Genomic DNA, 23,312 nt, shown 5'->3' with positions numbered 1-23,312 from the left:
AGCATTTTGGCAGTTTACTCACTTAACCCAAAAGTGAGTGCTGCTTTGTACTGTAGACAGTTGTTTATTAAGAATTAGCATGAAACCCGGCTGAGACAGATCTTGCAGGCTGTCTTGTCAGCTTAGTGTAGTCTGAACAGAATTCCTTTCTCTTCTGCCCTGTCATTACCCCTGTTCTGCTATTGAGTACATTCTCCTCCTCTTGGTCACTCTGGGCTGTAACCTAGGAAGCACTGGATCCCTTGCATCCCACAGCAGGCTGTGAGCACACTGCAATAGCCTTCTGCAGGAATTTTCTATTGCGTGTAGGGCGGAATCCTCTGCTGAGTCTGGCACTTTTCCATTCCTGTGGTAGTCTGTTCAAAGCTCAGTTTTTAAAATTCTTTCCTTACCCTTTAGTCAATTATTCCTCTTCCAAAGCATGAAATACATGTTATTCAATGTAGCTGATACTATAAATCACAAAGAATGCTCCTTACTTGTTTTGATTGCTCTCAGGACCGTACTTAGGTATCTTCTGTTACCCATGTCACAGAACAGCTGGTAAACACACATTAAAAGCATGGATCCTGAAGTATTTTGGAACAGATGTGTGCTAGAATCAACCTGTATTTAATTTCCAGGCTTTGCCTTGGAGCTGGGCTAAGCTAATTGTACTTTCTGGTCTGTTTAGCAGACTGTAGAGCAGGGGAGAATGAATCATGTAGGGAGGAAGGCTATGATGGATTCTCATAACATTGCTTTCCAGAAAATGAAAGTTGGTGCTAGTCACTCGAGTCTTTTTGGCTTACAATTCGTCCAAATTGTATTGGTGGAAGTTTTTTCTTGCATGCCTTTAAAATGGGCTAAAGCAAAAAGGATCACCTTCTTAGGATGCTTTTTCATACCTAACCTGACTTCCTTGAGTGTGTTCTTTCTCAGGTAAAATAACTTTTGCTTCTAGTCATGGTTTGTAGATGTAGTTTTTCACTAAACTTCTTTTAAGCAGAGTCATAACATTTGTCCCATAAAAATGAGTAAGATAGAGGAAAATCCCTTTAAAACTCACAGCCATGTTGGAACACTACACAAAATCATACTAGTGACTGTGCTTAGAAAGTATCATCATTGGTCTTTGCTTTTTTTTCATACCTTAATTGGAGGTTTCTAGCCTATTTCTAACTGTTTCTCAGCCTTGCAGTTCATAGCTGATTTAGCCAAATTATGCGCATTCATCTGGCTTTTTCTAGACTCCTGACTGTGTTCAATTTTAGCACAAGTGATATTTTTTGGCTTAGGAAAGGTCAGTGTTACGTAGGACAATGTCTCCTATGTGCAGTGGTATTCTTTGTCTGTGCTGTGTGACGAACCAGGTTTCTCTGCCTGCTGTGCATAGAAGTTGTGCTGTGAATTTGTCTTTAGTGTTGCAAAGATGAGTGTAATCTGCAATGGGGGCTTCCAGGAACTGTTTGTGTCTTTTTAGGAATTGAATCTTCCTGTTCCTCACTGTAGCAATGCTTTCAGATTAAATATTTATAGTTTCATCACTGTGTGGTCGGAGACTTACTATCACACCTCCAGATATTTACTGTTTTTCTTCATTGACTAATACTGCAAGCTTCTCAAAAATTCATTTTAAGAAAAAAAAAGTTGCAGGCCAGTTCTGTTGCTCTTTTTAGTGTTCAGTGATTTAATCTGTGATGAAGTCCTTGCAGAAGACAAAAAAATTGAAAACTGGTACTACTTGATTTGCTTTGGTTTTGGTGTTGTTTTTTTTTTTTTCAAACCTGCCATTTGTTTTTGCCCTGCAAATGTCACTTTTCTGGTTTATTAGATGTGTATTATTCAATTAAATTAATGACATGTTTTATCCACTTTTGCATAGGTAATTTGATTTTTTTTTTTTACGATAGCCATATAAATTTCATGAAAATGTTTTTTGCTATGTAAGAGAGATGCTAAGTTTTATGTGATTTTCTTCTTGGGGTTGAGAGTGGGACTAGGACAATTTTGTACCTAATATGCATATTTAGTCACCTCATTTGCATAGTAAATTAGGAGGAATTATTGGAGGGCTTGAGTTGCCAAAACATGTTTTTAATTGAAGTGTGCAGTGAGTGTCCCAAGTGTTTTCTTCTTGAATTCTTCTAAAGATACTAAAACTGGCTTTTCAAACAGATGATCATTTTTATGATACCCTTCTGCCTGTACATTGTTGCATAGTCAGTGACAAACAAGATTTACATTTTTAACTGACAAAAAACCTCTCCCATTGTCTCCCTTCCCCAAAAGAGCACAAATCGTGAATGTTTTGAGTCTTCACGTGTATAATGATGCATTGGATATAGAGGGAGGGAAACATGAAGAATGTCTTATCTTTCTATCTGAGCAGAACACCCCTCACTGGAGATGCTAAACTTGCTTGAAGCTACTTTCAATCTTTGTCTTGATAGTCTTATGCACCCCCACCATGTCAGTGTTGATAGAACGGCTGGGTTTGCAACCACCAGAGTTAAATTTCTGAGTTCTTTAATGTTCCTTTTTAAATCTGGATGTCTACACAGTCTAAAATAACAAGAACTGCTGGCTCCTCTTGTATTTATTTTTTTCAATGAGAACTTTTCCTCCTCAGTTTTAAGGTTGCAGATGCCTAACTTATTTGGGATGATAAAAGCTGTATTCCTCTTTTTATTTCCTAGGTCACTGGAAGGCAGGGGCTGGTTTTTATTATTAGAGGTTTTGACTTGCTCACATTTCTAAGATTTGAAAAAGATGGAGGGGGGAAAAATGACATATTGTTGTGAATACAGCAGACCTCCTGTCACTCATCTTAACTGTGAATAGCTTGTGCCTGAGAGATGGGGACATTCTTTCTTTGAGCTTGAAACTCAGCAGGAGTTGGGTGTTAGGAGTTAGCACCAGTTACATGTAAGATTTTGGTTTCTGTTCAGTTGCCAGCGCTGGAAGCCTTGTGCCTCAGAGCCAAGTGCCAGCTGTTTGTGAGCCAGCCCATGCTGTGCTCTTCCTCCAGGTATCCCGAGATGTTTCTATTTCTCACAGGTATTGTTATGCAGTTCTTACTCCACAACAGGGCAATGTGTGATCTAAGTAAAATATGGCCATAGTCCATGCTGGTGCTGTAGTCTTTTCCAAAGTTCCATGTTTCATGATGCATAGAGCTGGCATCAACTTGGGTATAAACTGTGCTAAAAGTACTGGATAATTAGATGTTTAAACTTCATTGTAGTGAGTATCGTAAAAGAGAAGAAATTTTTTTCCTAGTAATCATCTTCATCAATGAAACGAATACCTTGTGATGTTTATCTTGAGGCTTGAAAATATAACGTAAATCTTTTATTTCAGAGGTTAAGAAGATTATCAACAAAATACAGAACAGAGAAGATCTACCCAACAGCCACTGGAGAAAAAGAAGAAAATGTTAAAAAGAATAGATACAAGGATATATTGCCATGTAAGTCTGATTTACATGTTAATAGAAGACAAAGGAAAGGGCTTGTTATTTTCCATGTATTTTGAATTTTACTTTTTAGTTATTACTGAAAGGCAAAATTGGAGATAATTTGCTGAAAGATGACGTTCTTAAAATTTTTATTTTTAACTTGGAAGGCAAAGTGACTGAATATTCTTATATTTTATCAGGAGAGGTATCACCTGAAGGTAAATATGTTGTGGTTCTGAAGCAGTATCAAGCCAACACTTTCATTTTAGCTCAGAATAGTTGAGAACTTTACTAGATGCTTAAATGTATGTTTTCCTTAGGAGCATGTTATTCTTGGTAGAAAACAAATGTCAGCATAAACTCTAGGTGAAATTTTAAGGAGGCTTAGGGAACCTGGTTTAAAGTAAAATAGATATTTTTTGCCTATTTGTATCTTGAAAATCGTTTTGGAGAACTTTCAGTGCTGGATTAGCTTTGGTTTCTATTTTGCTAGAGTCCAAATGAAATTCTTTTTAATGTGTGGACACAGAAAGCAAGACTCAGAGCACAATTTAGATTTTAAACCCACCAACATGTGGATACAACAGATCAGTGATCTGAAATTACAAGACTGTCTGTTACACACTCACTTTGTGTAGCTCCTGAGGCCACTTATTTCAGAAGCTCTCACTGCGCTTCTTGATCTGAAGAGCTGACAGTGAGATTAAAGGGTAGTCTTCTGACAAATGCCACTTCTCTTATCCCAGAAGGTCAGCAACAGGTACATTTTACTCTGCTTATTAGCTGGGAGGAAATGTTTGATAGTGAAAGAGAGTGAAAAAGAGAGAGGAAGTTGTTATTGTCATCTGATTAACAGTGTCCTGGCATTTTGGTAGATCATGAACAAAATAGCAAAATCTTGGTAGCACGCGGGCTGAGTTGGTGAGACAGTAGCACTGCAGCAGTGAATGGCTGCAGCTATAGCAGTAGATGAGCATATCTGTCATCTGCATGGAAATAAGAGCTGAGTCACTGGGATCTGGAAGGGAACGAAGCTCACAGTGGGGAATTGAGAGAACTTCAAAGCCGAGATGGAGGAAAATTGAAGGCATATTTTCAGTTCAAGTGAATGTCTCAAACATCCAAAGGCTCTGGCAATGAAGTGATGGGAGACCAGCTTGAAATGAAAAGAAGCAGGAGAAAGGCAAAGTATCATTGCCTATCTCTTGTAAATCCAGGAAAGAATGTACATTTGTAACTTAATCAGAGATTAGTGCTGTATTTATCAGAAATTGTTACTGCTTCCAGAGAGATCAGTACCTCAGCACTAACTCAACACTGGCTTCAGAGTAGAAGATGCATGTTCCCATTGCAGTTTACTAAGCCATCCTAAATGGTAGTTAAATGCAACATGGTGTTAACTGGTCACCTGAAGAACTGATCAGTTATTGTGAACTGAGCCTTTAAGTTATATAATAATATCCAAGCACGTAGAAGCTGGGAACAGCAGTGGATATTTTTGGGAGAATTCTACTCCAGACCTTGAACTCTGTAGCAGATGAGCTGTGGAACACAGAGACAGGATGGCAATGTTGACATTTGGAAGCTGCTCTAGAATTTTGGATCTAATGTGCTGGGAATATAAGATCCCTCATTAGCCTGCTCGTTTAATTAGTCTGTTCTGCCACTTAAAAGCAGTTTTTAGTATAAAGTCTTATGACACCATTACATGCTTAGAGAGTGTTCTTGCTTTTACAATCTATGTATCAGAGTGTAACACAGTGCAATGTGTTTTAAGGCTTTTTCTAGGCCTGTATATGAGTGTGCTGTCTTTAGATTTGTGATCTAAAAGTATCGTAATTTACACTTGTGCTTTTTTAAGAAGCATTATGTGGTAACACAAATTTTTTTTTGCATGTTATGAGGACTGGCAGAAAAATTTCATCACTTTGCAAACTTTTTGGAAGAACTTTCTGAATAGAAATAACTTAGCATTTGCTTCTTGTGGGCGTGGTTCCCTGTTTTATTATCGATGATGTTTTGACAAAACAAAAAACCCAACTAACCATATTTGTTCTTTTGAAATATATTTGTTCTTTGTCATTTTCTTGAATTTAGGTCTAATCAAAGGCTTAGCAGCTGTTCTGTGGTTGAGGAATTGACCCTGGGAGCAGAAAGTAACAAATTGCTTGAGAAGCTGCTGTTTCTACAGATAATTCTGTTGCCCCATTTAAAGATAATTTCTTTTCTGATATGGATTTTCAACTAGAAGAGCCTCTATTGCAGAATAGCTTTAACAATTTTTATATGATAGCTAATAAGTTTTCTTATCAACAAGAGCTGGAAGGACTGGCAAACCTGCCAACCACCTACACCATTTTAGTAACAGTCAAGTTGTTGTTGTATTAAAGAAGCAGGGTTTTTTTTAATGCTAAAAAGAATACCAAAATGTTTAGTTTATTCTGTCAACAAGTAATAAAGCTATTTTTATATTACTGAGGATTTTAGTCTCCAAAGATCTGCTGTTTTTATTAGAAGCTTTCTCTGAGACAGTCAGTAATGTTTGAGGCAGAAACTTGACATGTCCAAAACCCCCTAAATGAAGGAATCTGCTGCTTCCTAGTTCAGAAGTGCTGCAGCAATGAGCCTAGCCCAGTGTTTAGGGGATAGGGGTCAGTCTGTGCCTGAGCAATAAACCCTGGTACCTGTTTCCTGATGCAATATCTGATGGAGTGCTCCTTGGCAGAGACTTTGAGAGCTCCCAGCTGCTTTAACTGTGCACTGGTGTTTTATGCTTTCTGCTTTCCCTAAGTGTGCCTTAATTCTGACCACCATGATCTGTGTTAATGTTGTATAACTGCAGTTTTGATGGCTTCTGGTTAATTGCATTTTGCGTCTTTGTAATGAATTGCTCTTGGAACTCCAGGAGGTGGTATCCTGTGAACTTGAGCATCCGAAGCACATAGCAGTAGGAGCTACTCTGCTTTTCTCTACCTGACTTGGTTTACCCACAAATCAAATGTACTGACTTGCTTGTGTGACCTATCTTTGGGAAATGTTCTTTAATGTACTATATATATTATATTTACTGTTATATACTGATTTACATGTGTTGTAATCCTTTTTCAAATAAGTTATTTTTTTTTTTAAGTTGATCACAGCCGAGTTAAACTGACCTTAAAAACTCCCCCACAAGATTCAGACTACATCAATGCAAACTTTATTAAGGTATGTCGTACAAGTTTAAAACAGTTCTTCAGTTCTTTTTAAGCTTTTATTTCATGTCAGGGCAGTTTTAATATTATAGTCTAACATAAGACTTGAAAGCTGTGAGGGAAGATATGCTTTTATTATGACTTGAATAAATTTGCAAACATGATGCCATTTATAACACAATCTTTAAAGCTTTGATTTTACTTATAAGTGGAAATATAATGTAAAATACTTCATTTTAAAGTGGCAGGTGAGCAAATCAGAGCTTTATACCATAGGAAAATTCAGATGCAGTTGTTTTAACAGGTGATGTTTTTAGGGACCATAAATGAGGTGTTTGACAAACTGTGTATGTTACTACACATTTTGCTCTGTTCATGGAAGAAGCATGGCAATGGAATTATATCTAACATTCTTAAAGAGAAGCCAGAATTTGACTAAAAGCCTGTTACAGTTTTGTTTCAAAGTATTTAGGTCTTGAGCTGTCTTTGTAGCTTTACTCTGATGCTGCTTCTACACAGTATTTATTTTTCAGAAACAGGTGTTCCTGTAAATCTTCCTGCGTGAACATTTAGCTTGAAAAGCTGAATATTGAAGTACTGAACATTTATATAAAACAATTTTTTAAAGTCTGTGTTTTTGAAATGTATTACAGGGAGGGAGGAACTTAAAATTTGTTCAAGAGAATGCCCTTTTGCAGAAAGATTTTTAATTTTTCATCACTGAATGTTAGAGTAACAAAGAAAATGCAGACTTAAAGAGAATCTTCAGAATCTGAACATACAGAAACTTATTTCCTGTGACAGCTTCTGGCAGTGCTGTAGCTGTTGTAATCTTGGGCTCCCCTGAGATCACCAGCAGAATTCCCACTAATGTAATTAGGACTCGTTTCGTATTCACCCCTCCTGTTGTATATAAAAAAAAAGAAATTCTAATTTTACACGATTATAACCCCAAACCTTTTTTTATTCAGTGCAGATAAATGTTCTTTATAAACATTAATGGTTCCTTTCTGCAATGCCAGGGAGTACATGGGCCAAAAGCATATGTTGCTACCCAGGGACCGCTGGCCAATACAGTCATAGACTTCTGGAGGATGATATGGGAATATAACGTTGCTGTAAGTACCTATAGAAAAATTCAGTGTTACCTTATTTCATGGCACTATGACTGTGTATTTTTTGCCTGAGCTGGCTATTATTATCAAAATATTGATAGTGATTTAGATTATTTTCTTCCTAGGTCTTGCTTTTTGTAGTTAAATAGCATTAATATTATTTATTCATTTTAATAATGTTAATTCAAAGTAATAATTTTATTGAATGAATGTTAAGTCCTTCATATTTATGAATAGGTTCTTGCTTGGTTACATTTCTCCTGTAGGAGACCTTACAATTCTGACTTAATGTGGACTGACCTAATCAAATACAGAAGCAGCATGTGAAACAAGAAAAAACCTCAAACCACCTACCTTTTTTATGCAGATTTTGGGTTACTTATTGGTTTTAATATTCTACATCTGTTTAAACAGCTTTTGTCAGGAAGTAGTGCTTAAATACTTGTGGAAATTGGACATGTTTGACAAATTATTAGTGAAATTTTTTTGGAGGGGCGGTTTGACACTTGAATCATGGTTACTTACAGTAACAAATATCTCACCCATTGGTGCATTTTTATTGTGCTACTCATGCTTTCTGAAATAGTTGCACCTAAGAAATTTGATTGATGGTTGGGTTTTGGGGGAGGGGGGTTGTTAATATTTTATGCACTCTATGTCACTTTAAGCAAATATAGCTATGTTTCTTTCAGCTGGCAAATGGTTCTCTATTTTTATGAGTTAAGAATTTACAGTCAGACTGAATAAATAAGGTATTTATACAGGATTACAGTGAATTTGAATTAAGCAGCCTTAAAGTGTTGTACTAGTGATGTAGATTTTGTGAAGGATAAAACTCGTTTACAGTTTTAGAATTAAAAGAGCGTGTGTATGCAGGAAAGAAAATATTATTAATAATTAGTCTCTTCCATAGTAACCACTTAAAGTATATCATTATCTGCCTGATAAAGCATGTGGTGAAGTGTAGGTGTAAGTTACATATCTAAAAACATCTAACTTGGAGCATCATTTTTTTCTTTTCAGATAATTGTAATGGCCTGTCGAGAATTTGAAATGGGAAGGGTATGTGTCCTAAATACAAGAATAAATGAGCTTTGTCCATATGGGGCAATAGCTGTGAAGCTTCCTATGCCAAATCCATAACTGTAATAATAATATGCCCGATGAAGTGGGAATGCATGTCGTTACATTTCTGTACATAGGAAATAGTGCATGAGACTGCATTTTTTTGCCCCTTTTGTAGGGTTACATGATTATTTAGGTGTCATCTTAGTGGAATATGTGTTTGTGTACAGAACTGTACCAAAGGTTTGTTTCTAACCATGTCACTGTGGAAAAAGAGTGTCTTGCTCTTCGTGGGATGTATGCCAACTATGAAAATCCTGAGTCCTTCAGAATTTCCTGTCAATTGATACAGCTGCAAAAACAATTTTTTAAAAAATCTCTCTTCTTTATTCTTATGACCTTAGAAGGAAATCCAGAACTGTGAATTTCCAGCTTTCACAAAAACTAAGCTTTCTTTGCTCCCCTCTGTATGATGATTATGCATATGTACAGGCAGACATGAAGTCCACATCCTAATTTACAAAGTGTCTTTTGCCTGTATGTATGTTGGTTGTTTGCAGTCTTGGTTTTGTTTTTCTTTTGTTATCCAAGAGAAAAATTATTTTACTCTCTTAAAAGAAGTTCAGAATAAGGCATTCAGGGTTGTGATTTTGTCTGCTCTCCTTCTATTAATCATCTTTCAGTACCATGCATGAATTAAATTAGGAATCTTTACTTTAACAGAAAAAATGTGAGCGTTACTGGCCTCTGTATGGAGAAGCAGCTGTAACTTTTGGACCATTTCGTGTTTCTTGTGTAAGTATAAAGCTTTATAAATTAATTTTCAAGTATTTAGTGGGTTTGTAACTTAAATGTTCAACGAACTGTTTGTAGTGGGCTTTTTAATTGTTCAGTACTAAATTTTACACAAGGACTCTCAAAGGAACGTGCATATCTAACCAGTGTGGTTTTTTGAATCCTCCACGATAGTTTTGTTTTTTTAAAGAAGGGAACCTGTGTCCCTTGGTCTTGTATCTTTTTATGTATTATTTCTTGAGCTTTATATGACGTAGTCTTGAATGTCTGTACTATACTCAAGAAATTAAAGTCTTGTGCAGTTGTTTTTTCTGTTATGTCTTGTGCGTTCTGAATGCAATGAAAGTAACACTGGAATAGGTTATTTTTATTAATTAGCATGAAGTATTTTTAGGTGTTCAGAAAGAGCTAACATGCCTGCTTATTCAGCTTTAATACTACTTTGAAATAGTCTAACAAGAATTAAGTACACTTCATCTTGTCAGGAAAAGATATACTAGCAAATTTTCATCTATAAAGATTCTGAGTAACCTTTTCATACTGTAAGTTGAAAATACCTCCTCCTTGTGATATTGGTGAAAGGGTTTTGTGTGTTTGTTGTAATTGACTTCTTAGCTACAGCTGAGAATGTATTCCCTTTAGGTACCCTGGTGTATGTGGGCTGCATTGCTTTGAAACCTGCAAAGTGTTGCAATTGTTGATGGGAAATGGTAAATTCCCAGTAGGAGATAGAAACACATTAAAGCGTATATGCAGTCTCCTAAATTCTCTGTGGGAAACTGTAATGCCAAGCTTTTAAAGGCATCTTCAAATTCTGATATTAATGATATTTAAAGTACAATAATATTGTTTGATGTCTGCAGTATAAATTCTCCTTGGTATTCCAAAGGAAGACTTGAAAATTCTGTGAGCTAGAAGCTAGGTTTTTTGGCCACAACCAAGATAATCAGTGGTTCTTTCAGATGCACCCTTAATTGAAAAAAAAGGAAAAGGAAAATAAAGGAGAGATCACAGGATAGAGTGGTAAGAGGTTGAAGTTTATACAGCAAAAGTGTTATAGAGGGATGGCTGTGAAAGGCAATCTGTAAATTAAAATTAAGGAGAAATAAAGCAAAATAGGTACTTAGAAATATTTTTACATGGTTTATGGATGACTTTGGAGCACACAAAACATTAATTTCAAAACTCACATTTTAAAGTAGAATTAAGACGTTTTGCACATCTTGTGAAGCAAGCTAATTTGCTGGTGTGGTGATCAGTGTTTTGATTGCCTCTCTCTTGAGGAAATCATAAATACAAAACCAGTGAATTAAAAAAAGACACCTGAGCTTAAAGTTTAAAGCTTAAAGTTTTAGTTATATCCTGTGTGTTGCATATTGATTTTTAATTTTTTTTCCCAATGTATTACTGTTTTCTCATGCTTAGGAAGCTGAGCAAGCAAGAACAGATTACTTCATTAGAACATTATTACTTGAATTTCAAAATGTAAGTACACAGTCACTTCTGGTCTCATCTTCAATGGCTGCTCAAAGGTCTTTAAAATGATACAGTGTCAGAAACTCAAGAAAATATCTTCACTTTTTTAGGTGCTGATTATGTATGTAAATGATAAAATATGACAAATGAGAAAGTTGTGTTAAAATCTTAGTATATAAAGGAGGAATAGCAAAACCCTTTGCCTTTTATCTATGTTCTTATTTACCCAAATGCCTTAAGCTTTTCTTATAAACTTACACTGAAATGCCAGATGTCAAATGTCAGACCTCATTTGAATGAAGAGCAGCTACCACTAAATACAAACTGGAGAGCCCTCCTGCAAAAACATGAAGCACGACAGTCTATTTTACAGAATACCTGTCATTTTAATTGGCAACCTGCATTAATAAATGATTTATTACAGGTTAGTCTCATTTGTGGTTATGTTTTCTTTAGCAAAGCTTTGTTCCAGTTCAACAACAGATATCACAACAGTTATGAAAACTGCTTAATCATGAGGGGAGTAACCTTGGGGAATAATTTTTGTCTGCAGTATTTTGCTAGGAATGCATGAACTTAATCAGTTTGTTTCTGTTAGTGTGTCCTGAATGCTCATAACTGACTGGGCTGGGAGACTGTTCAGATAACAGAAATTCTGTGTAGTAACCAGGGTTTGTGACATTTTTTTGACATGGTGTACTTCAAAACAGAACAGGATACCAAAAACCCCAAACCAGAAGCTGCCTTCCTTTTATACCTCAGTGTTGTATGAACTAGATACACCAGAAGCTAACTGATGTATATTGTGCTTGCCTATCCTATAGATGAAAATGCCATTTGGCTATTGACTTTGGGGGGTTCTGTCCCGATTAGATGCCTCTGTACTGCTTAAAAACTGAGCAGCAACAAAAACCTATGGTTTGTGCTGAACTTCTGATCTTAGCAAGGAAACAGAAGTTTGTTCCTATGATAAACAATTTAACTGAAAGGGTTAACAAGATGTGTTGATATTTAAAATGTGCATCTGATAAAGTGGCTTTTCTTCAGATTTAAGTAGCAGATTTGCTTGAGGATTCCTGTAAAATTAATTACAGACTTTCAGCTTACTTTGAAGAATTCTAAGTGTAGCCTTGCACTGGGGAGGAAAAAGTGTATTTGTGGTATAAAGTAATATCTTTTAAAGTTTGCTTTCAGGCTTTCCAGAATAATTATGTTTTGTCACTTCTGTAGCATTTGTGGTGGATTATCATACAAAAAAGAACTATGCAAAAGAATTAAAAATTTCCGTAAATCTACAAAGTTATTTTAGTTTGTAGAAGGAAAACCAGTTTGACTGAAACTTGATTATTTTCAAGAAAGAGCTTTGGTTTTTTAGCTTTATAATTGACAGTAGAAAAAAGAACTATAAAGGCTCTTTTAAATTTTTGATTTTCATGTAAGAAAGCAAATCCTTTTTTTCCCCTGACCATTCTGCTAATGTGAAAAATCACTGGTCTTTTTAAAAGTTGTTAAGTGAAATTTCTTGGTGGACCTTAATAGCCAGCTGTAACTCTTCCTTTTTACTGATGACCTTGGTTTTACATAATCATCTAGATTTTAAAATTTGTGCTTTCTTAGGCTGTGTTTTCTCTTGTTTTAGCTAGCTATGGTGTTTCCACAGAGCGGGGAAAAGTCAAGCATCAAAAATAGATCACTTTCCATGCTCAAGAGGCCTGCTATGTTGCTTCTCACGTAACTAAACAGAAGGTAGTGTAGGTCTTGAAACCCATAGACTGTAATGTGGATCAAAACCTTCATGCTCTCCAGTACATTACTTGGAGGGGTATACTGGAACCCAGGGGTGTGACACCAGCATGGAAAGGTGCAGTAGAGCTAGCTCCTGGTTCTGCTGGTAGCTGCAGATGCTTTGGATAATGACGAAAGAGAGGATTTTCAGGGATTCAGGTAGCTGAGTAACTAAGCTGTTCTAAAGCTTGCTTCTTACCTTGCCTTTAGTCCTATTGTAGCTCCTGTTACTAGAATAAAAGTGTACCTTTTGTTGCAAGTGTGATCTGTATTTAGATAAGGTCTCGATTATTTCTGTTGTTTTCTTAGTTCCCTCTGTGAGCCTGTGCACATGCTTTATTTTGTAATGTGACAACACCTTCGCCCCCATTTTTTTCCCCTCAATTTAAGTTACTGAAGTACAAATAGAAAAAGAAAGATCACATGAAAGATTCTTTCTCCCTTTCTAAGTTGTAGCTGTAAGGGCGTGGAATCTTTTCATATGGTGCAGCCTTGTGGGTCCTTTAACCCATATAGTAATGAGGGGCTTCTGAACTGTCCCATAGGGCATCTTCTTATGCATTAGCAGCACTTCAAATACGACTTCAGAATTTCTCTTCTATTTTTTGATGTGGTATAAGCTGTAAGGTTTGTTATTCCAGTAAATGACTTTGCTTGTCAAAGTGAAGGTTCATAGCACTACTTCTTTGGTACAAATTCAAATATGTGTTATCATTAACACCTTTCTCCTTGCTTCTCCCTTAGGAGACTCGTAGTGTCTATCAATTTCATTATGTTAACTGGCCTGACCACGATGTCCCTTCATCTTTTGATTCTATTCTGGATATGATCAGCTTGATGAGAGAATACCAGGAACATGAAGATGTTCCTATTTGCATACACTGCAGGTATAAAATATATTTATCTTTTAAATTTTAAACATTTTCATTTTTTGAAGTCTAGACTTTTGTTATGTGGTGCACTAGTTTTGATTCTAAATCAGAATTTATTTACTTTAGTAAAAAAAATTCTCATGTCAAAACTTAATTCAAAATTGTACAGGATTCATTTTCTTAAAACTGATGCCACAGTGAAATTTTGCTTCTACTTCAGTTTAAGACAGAGTGTCAATCAGAAAAGAATGAGCCTTTGAAAGGGAACCCATTTTGTGGTTAAGATGTAAATCCTCGTGAGGACAAAACAGACTTTGAAGATTATTGCAAATCATCTTGGGAGTAAAGGCTCCATTCTCAATAGGAGAGACTATGTAACACATGCATCACTAAGAACTCTATCTTCTAATATGACAAAAAAGATCTTTAATGAGCAGGCTGTAGTTTCCAGTTGGGAAGTCTTCACTTCTGAACAACAGTTTCATCCTTGACCTGAAATTTGGCTAACAGAGCTGTTGAAACTGAACTACCATGAAAACATTTTGGTGAATTGACAGTTTCTGACAATTTATCTGGAAATCTTGCCTATTGCTTTTAATGCTTTTTAAAGCAGCAAAGTTCATGTATTATGTCAGGAAAAATTGAATTCAGATTTGTAAGTCAGGGCATGTTAAATTCATGGGGCTCATTAACTCTTTAGAGCTTAGTTATTCTCTTCAAGGGCTGCATTCTTTTTTAGAGTTGTCACTTTTAAATGAGGTCTGAAACCAAAACTGATTTAGCACTGAAATCTATTTCACTTTGTCCTGTTCTTTTTGAATGTCAATATAATTGTAAGTGTTGATTCTTTGCAACAGTGTAATTGTAATCTAATAAATATGCATGAATTATAACTCTGCATGTGTAAAATAGAAGAATTCATACAATTAGGGAAAGTAAGATAGTTTGCTGTCACTGTTAAACTTTCAGATGTATGTTTTTTAGCTAAAAAGCAGAAAATACAGATGTGATACTAAATCTGAAAAATGTGCCAAGTCTTTAAATGGATTCTGTTCTGCCATTTTATATCATTTACCATTAAACTTGGAGAAGACCACACCTGATGAAGCAGTAATAACTGGGAATAGTGGGACAAAAGAAAGAGGCAATAAAATTGTCAGCATCGAAGCATCTTTCATGACTGCAGTTCCAAATGGCTATGAAAACTTGCATTAAAAAATTTGATGCTGCATTTTGCACTGCTGGTTTTTTATTTTTAAGACACTAGTGTCAGGCCGAGTTAAATTAAAATGATATTTGAGGGATTTGGATAATTTTTTTAATGTGGACTCTTGAAATTTAAGGCTTATAGTGTTTTTTAACAAGTTTAAATAATATCTAACACCTAGCTGTTTATGTTCATAGTGCAGGGTGTGGAAGAACGGGAGCCATCTGTGCCATAGATTATACATGGAATTTGCTTAAAGCTGGGGTAAGGAATACTAAAAGAAGTTTTATGACAATCTGTAATTTCATAACAATGATTGATTGAACTTCCGAGTGTTCTAAAATATGAAATGTTTAAGACATTCTGGAACTCTCTTGACAGGTTGGATGTTTCGTTTCATTGCATTCATGCTTTAGTATGAATTTACTTTCCTTTGACAGCAAGTTTTTACCTAAAAAGGTTGCTATAAAATTCTAATTTTTAAAAAATATATTTCAATATAAATTGATTTTTGAATCCAACTTTCTCAGTCTCTCTGATTTATCGTGCAGTTCAGATTTAAAGGGATAACTTAATCTGGGATTTTTAGGTTATGAAGCATCGTTAATGTTGCAGTGTCATATTAATGACATTGGATGTCTCATTTTAAAAATACTTGAAATGCTCTCATCTAGTCTAAATCAAATGTCAATTTGAGTTGCTTTAAAAAAAAATTAAATAGTTGCAGATTAGCTTTACCTATAAAAGTTAGACTTATTTTTTGAAGCTTAACAGCTTTTGTATTGTTGTTCTGACAGTTATGTCATTGTAATTAATTTGCTTCTGTATTTCAGAAAATACCTGAAGAATTCAATGTATTTAATTTAATACAGGAAATGAGGACACAGAGGCATTCTGCAGTGCAGACAAAGGTATAGTTTGTTTTAAAATGAATGTGATAATATATCATTATTCTTTGTAAAGATCTGGTGCATTAATTTTTATCTGGTACCTTCTTATAGGAGCAGTATGAACTTGTCCATCGAGCCATAGCACAACTGTTTGAAAAGCAACTGCAAAAATACGAAAGTTGTGCAGACTGGAAGATTGCAGATGGAGTGGTAGGTGTCTTTTCCATATGTAGCTGTTAGCTTCTGATGAAAATTCTCCTATGAAGTTGTTTTTAAAGTGTTCACTGGTGTGATCTTATTAAGTTGTCATGTTTTTTAAAGTACTGCTTGCATTGAAATAGATTAGGAGAGAGAAAAATAAGTTTAAAATGCCTTTGTCAGGAAGCTTCATGCTCTACCCTTTTAACAAAGGAGAAGAAAATGGAAAAAATATTCTTCATTGATGTTCACAGTATTTGAGGACTTTTCTGTCTTTTTGTCCTTCTTTAAATTTCATGTCCCCTATAGGTTTTTTCTCTTTTTTTATGTTTAGATATATTTTCTTGGCTGTTGCTGGCTGCTGTGTGAAAAATGGCTTTTTGGATTAATATATTCTTTCTCTTCCACAGTCCAGAACTCTGTACCACCCTTTGTCCCTGGGTTGTGTTTTGTTTGTTCAGTGATTTTCAGTCCCTTCAGTACCTAATTGGTGTAGATTCTGTAGCTCTCTAGAGGGAGTATGAGTGGTATCTTCAGGACTCTTTGAAATATCTGGAAGCAATTTTAAATGTGCTTTTATTAATAAGCATCCCGTTTATTTCAGGGATTTAGCTGTCCTGTACTGTGCTTTCTAGGAAGTCTAGAATGTATTCAATTCTTGGATTAAAGGCATCCACCCTTCTGCTAACTCCTAAGAATTTATATCAGTTCATGAAGTACTTATGAGGTCTTTAGTCATGACAAGAAGCCTGTTGACTAAATGCAATATGGAAAGGGCAGGCTGCTTTTATTTGTTACAGGTTTGATTAAGCTGATCTGTGATTTTTTTTTTTTTTTTCCTGAGAAATGAGCATGAAAGGGTTTGGAATATGCAGATTGATCAGCTTTGTACAGAAGTAATTTCTAATTACTTTAGTTTTGATCATAAAATAATAGGTAGATTAGTCTACTGGATCTTCTGGTTATTTGACTTAAATCTGACCTGTGTCTGTGCTCTTATATAGAATCAAAAAAATCTCCTATTTATTTATTCCTATTACTATACATACTAAATTACTTACCTATTCCAGAACATGAGTAAGGCTGTGGCATCATATCCTGATACTATGTCTGTAGCAAGGGCAATGCTGTCTTTAGCACAGCTTGAGAGATTTGCTGACTAATAAAACAAGACCAAAAAGAAAATGGATAGGTAATGTACATGGGGGTGAGAGAGGGATAAATCCCGGCTCTGAAAAGGCACTGATGGAGTGTGAGTTTTGAGTTTTACTTGGAGATGATCTTGGTTTATGATCAACAAGTTGTAAAGGAAATTGCATTTTGGCAGTTACTTGGAAACTGGTAAGTGCAGAGAATGTAATGTCCTTGTGTGGGTGGGTACCTTGCAGCTTGGCTACTGACTGCATGTCAACTCTGCTTATCTCAAAAGCATGTTACAGAATTTGAACATTAAGCAGCTGGACGAGGATCAAAGGTGTTGGAAGGCTCCATCTAAAGAACAGCCAGACTGAGAAAAAATGGCTGAAGTTAGATAGAGCAGAGGCTGAGTAACAATGGAAAACTGATTCCTATTAATGTTTTCTAAGGGATACCAGGGACACCTGAAAGACTTAATAAAAAAGTGACATTTGTATAAAAAATGCAACATGAAACTGCAGAGCTTCTTGCAGCTTGAAAGCCTGTATCTTTGAGATGAATATCTCACCACCTTGGAATCTTCTTCCATGAATTTCACTAACCTCTGACCTATGAAATTCCAGAGTTGCAATCTGTTGGAAAACATTCTGGGGAAGGATCCTTGTATGCCTGCTCTGATCTTATTCTTCCCTGGAAGTTCCCTTTTGGTCACTGCTGGAAGCAGAGCAAAGTAAATCTTTGTCTGACTAGGCACAGCCCATTTTGTGTTGGGAAATGATGCTTCTTCCTATTGTTGCTTGAATAATTCTGCAGGAAGGTTGAGGGAAGAAAGTCTCATAGGTGAAGAGTTTCTGTATCTAAAAATGTGGTACTTAAATTTGCTACTCTCCATTTGTTAGAAAATTTGCCTGCAAGGAGTTAACTGGTATAGGCTTAGCTTCTGTTTCAAATATATAAGGGAAACCTCACATGTCCAGTTAAATATTTTCTCGTAGTTTTAACCTGATTCTCAAAACTTTGAAGCTCACTTGAGACAGTGTTTTTGTTACTCTGACAAAGCTCCCTTTTTGCCTCCAGGGGTGTTATGTAGCACCTGTCGTATATAATGTCTGAATTTCTCCAGAAATGTTCTAGTTTGTTTTCTTTTAAAAAAACAGACAAACATTCTGGGATTCATCTTGGTTAAAAAACTAATTCTGAGGCAGGAAGTTTTCAAAAAAACTTTATTAAATACAATGTAATATTCTAAGGCTCCTTCACAGGTGTTATTCTGCCTGCAGATGCTACAGCAACTATGAAATCTTCATAATGTGAATGGTTTAATTATGTCCAGTGAAAACAATTCCAAATAAAATTCATGTGCCTATGTTGGATATATTACTATTTGTTAAGTAGAAGATGCTACTGGGCTGAAGAGGAAATGTGTCATTTATTTTGTTTTGATAATATTGTGAAGAGCTGGAGTGCTCTGTAGGGTTGGTTTCATGGTTTTGTTTCCCAATTGCTGTTCTCATTTCAAGCAGTGTTTGAAATGGGTTGAGTTCCAGAGGCTCTGTGAGCAGGGCTTGCCAGTAAGATCCCAGTAAAAGGTTAATCTGATGGGCAGCAAGTGGCAGTATTCATGGGGAAGTAGCTCAGACACAATCCTGAACGTGTGTTCCTGTGAACTTGCCAGCTTTGCCTTGACTGGAACAATACTGTAAAAAGTCAACAGCAAGGCATGCAGTGTTTGAAAACAGACTTATGACAGGGTTAGAATTTCCACTAGGATTTGATAGTTTCGAAACCATGTAAAAAATGCATACATGATGTGCTTTAATGTAGTAAATGTATATTCTTACCATATAGTTACACATATTGTGAATGTGTAGAACTACAAATGTCTCAAATAATACTAAGTATTTAAATGAAATGAAATAAGAAAAGCTCTGCTCACATACCAATACTTTTCTACAGTACCCCACAGCAGCTAAATTCAGGGTGAAGAATTGCTGCTCAAGAGCCATTTTTTTGTCATAAGAAAAGAATTCAGATGCTAAATTTGATAATCAGAACTATTCCCCTCCCCCACTTAAGTACTTTCAAGTTACCAAAGAAATTGGAACAGAGTCTTGGATTGAAGCCCTTCCTACTGAAATTCTTGACCATATTGTCATGTATTTCAAGTCAGTAGCTGTGCTTCTCACCAGCATTGGCTTTGTTAGTACTGCTATGAAAATATTACACTTGGTGTTGTGTTTGGAAGCTTTGAAATATATGTGAGATCATTAGTCTTGGTCATCTGATAAGATATCAGTCAGATTTGTATCAGTAAAATATTTCATGAGTTATTTGAGAAGGTTCTTCATGAGCTGAAGTGAACTGTAGCTGTCTTGGAAAGTCTGAATCATATGGAATTTCATCAAGTTGGATGTTCTGTTTGGGAGTCAGAAAAAGAAAATTGTTTAAAAGACAAACAACCAAGTTCACTATCTCTTCAAAAATATTTCTTGTTGAATTTTGTCTCTTGACAGTACCAAGCATGTTACAGGACTGCAAGTCCTTGTTTTGCCCTTATCCATGAGTAGGAGCTTGTGTTAATAAACACTTTCTCCAAAATCTGGCACTGCTAGTACTCTCCAGTACCTCTTCCATTTCGTGCTGTAAAAGTGACAGAGTTCTGTTGCTGTGGTTGACTGCACTTTTAGAAGTCATGGAGGAATCAGCTGCTGTAAGAAGAATATTGTTATTTGAAACATTAATGGTTTAGAAACTGTAATTGAAAAGACTTTGCTGTTCATATTCTCTTTGCTGTTTGGCAGTTTGGAAGGATATTTTTTGTCATCACAGCATTCTAAAAAATCCTATATTTCTTCTGAGATATTTATCTTGTTTCCTCTGTTGGAATGTTTTATTTGATCTGAGTCACTTGAGTGCATCATTTCAATCTGAAGTATTTCTTTTTTTATCCACTGATGCTCAGTGATTCCCATGCAGCTTTATGATAAGGGCAAAAAAGATGCCTCAATTCCTTTTAAGGGAAAACATGAGATTACTTCTGCAGGAGTCTTTGCAGTAAATTTGCCAATATTTTACCAGTACAGAAAGCTTCTGAATGACATTAAATATTTCTACTGTGAGTTCCAAAAGAAAATGATAATTGCAGTTCCTGGGCAAAAGGTTTTGAATGGTAGGCAGTGTCTGTGAAATCTCAGTCTAAGACTATGATCCTCTATTTGCTTGAAGTTAGTGACAACTCTGTTTGGTGATTGAGCCAGTGGAGGAAGCAGGTGGGGGAAGACCCACCCTTGGGACCTGATAGCACAGTTTGGGTTACCTTAGCAAGCTGGATTCAGACACTGCATCTGCCATGAGAATTCCTTGTTTCTCTGCATTGCTACGTGAACGTAAATTGCTCTGCATTTTAGTAGACATGGGGTGATCTACAGTTCAAGGTATTTGAGTTTATGGTCTTGTCATTTGTTAATGTAGTCTTTCATAGGTAGATATGCACACGTGTCTACGTATGTGCAATTTAACAGAATACCTAGAAATTCCGAACTATGAGCATTTTCACTTGATCTCAGTTGCTACTCCCTCAGGGGAGTAACTCCAAGGAAGTTGAACTGTTGAGCATTTGACGTGTAGAGACACAAAGGCTGGGGTAAGATCCTATTCTTTTGTTTACCCACATTGCAGTGAGAAGCCTGCCACAGTAGGATAGTTGTCTTCTGGGAGAAGGCAGGGTGCTACATGGAACACTTTGTGAACTGCACACGTGTGAATCCATTTTTAAAACATTATTCTGTATGATGACCCCTGAGAACTACGTATGTTGTCCTGGTTTGTCTAAGCTGATACTTTTAAAAATTGTGCTCTGCCTGAGAATGCAACATCTGTCTAGAGAAGCAAGGGAGTGTTGACTGATGTTGATAAGCTGTGCTTAGGAAGGCTGTGGAAGGCTTTTTCTTAATACCGCCATCTGCTCTTCTCAACAGATGCAGTCATCCCAGTGAGATACCCTATATTCGCTTTCAGAGCTGAGCTTCCTCGTTTCTGCTCCATGCTAGTTTTTCTGCGTGTTTGCCTATTCACTTATTTTGATATATGACAGGGAAATCTGTGAGTTGGTGTCACTCAAGGGTGATAAATACTCAAAATACTGGTTATTCCCTATTTCTTGTAACACAGAACTGAGAACAAGTAACAGGGAATGACTTCTCTAAAAGTAAACAAAGCCTTCACAGAAACATCAATCCATTGAGCTAATTAAGGAAAGTAGCAAAATACTACTTTTTCTTTTTTTTTGGTGACAATAATTCCTGTAATCATTCTTGCTCTTCATTCAGTGTAACTAAGTGAATGGATCTGGAGTTTAACCTGATGCACAAGTGAAAACTTTTGAATACCTCTCTGCCTGAAGCCTTCCCTGTTGTACAAAGTTGGGGTAACCACTGGCTTTTCTGGTGTTAAATTTAAAAGTACCATTTTATGTGTGCAGGTTTTCTTGTTGGGTTTTGTTTGTTTGGGGGTTTAACTTTTTTTTTTCCCCCAAGGAATTGTAAACTCTGTGATTGTATATGCCTTGGACATTTAAGTTTATATAAATTTTTGAAAGGATTATACATATGTTTTATTACCAGTAGTAAAAATGGCAGTGCGTTTTCAGCTACTTCTGCCTGTCTCAACTAGAAACAGCTTCTTACTCTATACATGGAGTTTTAAAAAGCTTTGACATATGTTAGCTTCTTTAATAAGCTTTTTCTTCTGCCTGTGAGAAAAGCATATCTCAGGAAACATTCTGTTCACAAACACTTCACATTACAAACATAGAAGGACAGAGATGCAGCTGCTGGTTTGTTTTCTGGACAAGTTAGTCTAGAGCCAACAGGCACACCCTTTCCCTTGCCAATACCCTTTAGAAAACTGAGTGCATAAATAAGAAATGTGTTCCTGAAAACTTCTGTGCTGGTAGAACTGAACTTGGGAGACTTTTCTGATCTGTTGTAGGATGGAGAAGGTGGTGAGGGGGAGGAACTCCTGTGGAGTCTCCCTCTTTCTGGTGTCTTTCTGCTTTATGAAACTGGGATGTGCTGTGGTGCTGAAGTAAGGCCAGCAGCTCGCTCTGTTCTCAAGGTGCGGTTCTTTAGGATGCATTCGTTTCTAGCTTTGGTTGTTAGTACTTATGAATAAGGGGAGCCTTTTTAGTACAATACCAATGCATTTAGTGCTATCCATAGTAAAGAATACATATGGGAGAAATTCAGTTTGCATTGCACAACTTGGGGAAGTGGGAAGGAACACAACACAGCCATTGAGCATGAAACAGAGTTTATTGTTGAATACTGGGAGCCTCAGCATCTTTGGCACCAGCCTTCAAAATGGTCCTCTGCCTAATGTCCATGTTTGTTAAGGGCAAAATGATCCATATTGTCACCCATTACCTGATGTCAAAAAGTAGAAAATTGCTTTTTTCACATATTTGAGAGGAGACTGGGTTGGAAGTTCATGCCCCATGGTAATGTTTCCTGTGCTGGGAACCTCAAAGCTGGATGCAAACCATTGCAGACATACTAATTTTTTTTAAAAAAACAACCCACATTCATGTTTTTCCCCAGTCAGTAGCTGTATCCAAAGCAGCGTGGGCAGCAGGTGAAGGGAGGTGATTCTGCCCCTCTACTCCATGCCTGTGAGACCCCACCTTGGGTACTGTATCTAGCTTTGGGGCCCCCAGCACAGGAAGGACATGGACCTGTTGGAGCAAGACCAGAGGAGGGACACAGAGTGAGCAGAGCACGAACAGGTCTCCTATGAAGACAGACTGAGAGAGTTGTGATTGTTCAGCCTGGAGAAAAGAAGGCTCCATGGGGACCTTACTGTGACCTTGCAGTACTTAAAGGGGGCTTATAAGAAAGATGGGGACAGACTGTTTAGCAGGGCCTGTTGCAGTAAGACAGAGGGTTATGGTTCTAAATTAAAAGAGGGTACAGGCAGACTAGATGGAACGAAGAAATGTTTTATGATGAGGGTGATGAAACACTGGAACAGGTTGCCCAGAGAGGCTGGAGAGGAGCCCCCGTGCTTGCATTCCTGAAAACATTCAAGGCCAGCTTGGACAGGGCTATGAGTAACTTGATCTTTTTAAAGATGTCCCTGCTTA

General features: G+C 36.5%; 1 protein-coding gene across 3 annotated transcripts in view; it reads left to right on the top strand.

Moving 5' to 3' along the window:
• Positions 1 to 3,316: 3,316 nt before the first annotated feature.
• The window catches only part of PTPN12 (protein tyrosine phosphatase, non-receptor type 12), a 38,408-nt gene continuing 18,412 nt past the window's right edge, over positions 3,317 to 23,312 (top strand). For 2 of the 3 annotated variants that reach the window (XM_017745979.1, XM_017745978.1), the window contains exons 1-10: positions 3,320 to 3,451; positions 6,570 to 6,646; positions 7,656 to 7,751; positions 8,772 to 8,810; positions 9,537 to 9,608; positions 11,034 to 11,093; positions 13,614 to 13,756; positions 15,146 to 15,212; positions 15,782 to 15,859; positions 15,950 to 16,048. In XM_017745979.1, coding sequence (XP_017601468.1) covers positions 7,728 to 7,751; positions 8,772 to 8,810; positions 9,537 to 9,608; positions 11,034 to 11,093; positions 13,614 to 13,756; positions 15,146 to 15,212; positions 15,782 to 15,859; positions 15,950 to 16,048 — 582 coding nt within the window. In that variant the 5' untranslated portion in view covers positions 3,320 to 3,451; positions 6,570 to 6,646; positions 7,656 to 7,727. Of the gene's footprint in view, positions 3,452 to 6,569; positions 6,647 to 7,655; positions 7,752 to 8,771; positions 8,811 to 9,536; positions 9,609 to 11,033; positions 11,094 to 13,613; positions 13,757 to 15,145; positions 15,213 to 15,781; positions 15,860 to 15,949; positions 16,049 to 23,312 lie in introns of all 3 variants that reach the window. The other variant, XM_008642504.2, reaches the window with a different exon arrangement.

This window comes from Corvus brachyrhynchos, unplaced genomic scaffold (assembly GCF_000691975.1).
Source record: "Corvus brachyrhynchos isolate BGI_N302 unplaced genomic scaffold, ASM69197v1 scaffold239, whole genome shotgun sequence".
NCBI lineage: Eukaryota > Metazoa > Chordata > Aves > Passeriformes > Corvidae > Corvus > Corvus brachyrhynchos.
Note: the sequence above shows the minus strand (reverse complement) of the source record. Positions and strands in the feature narration are given on the sequence as shown.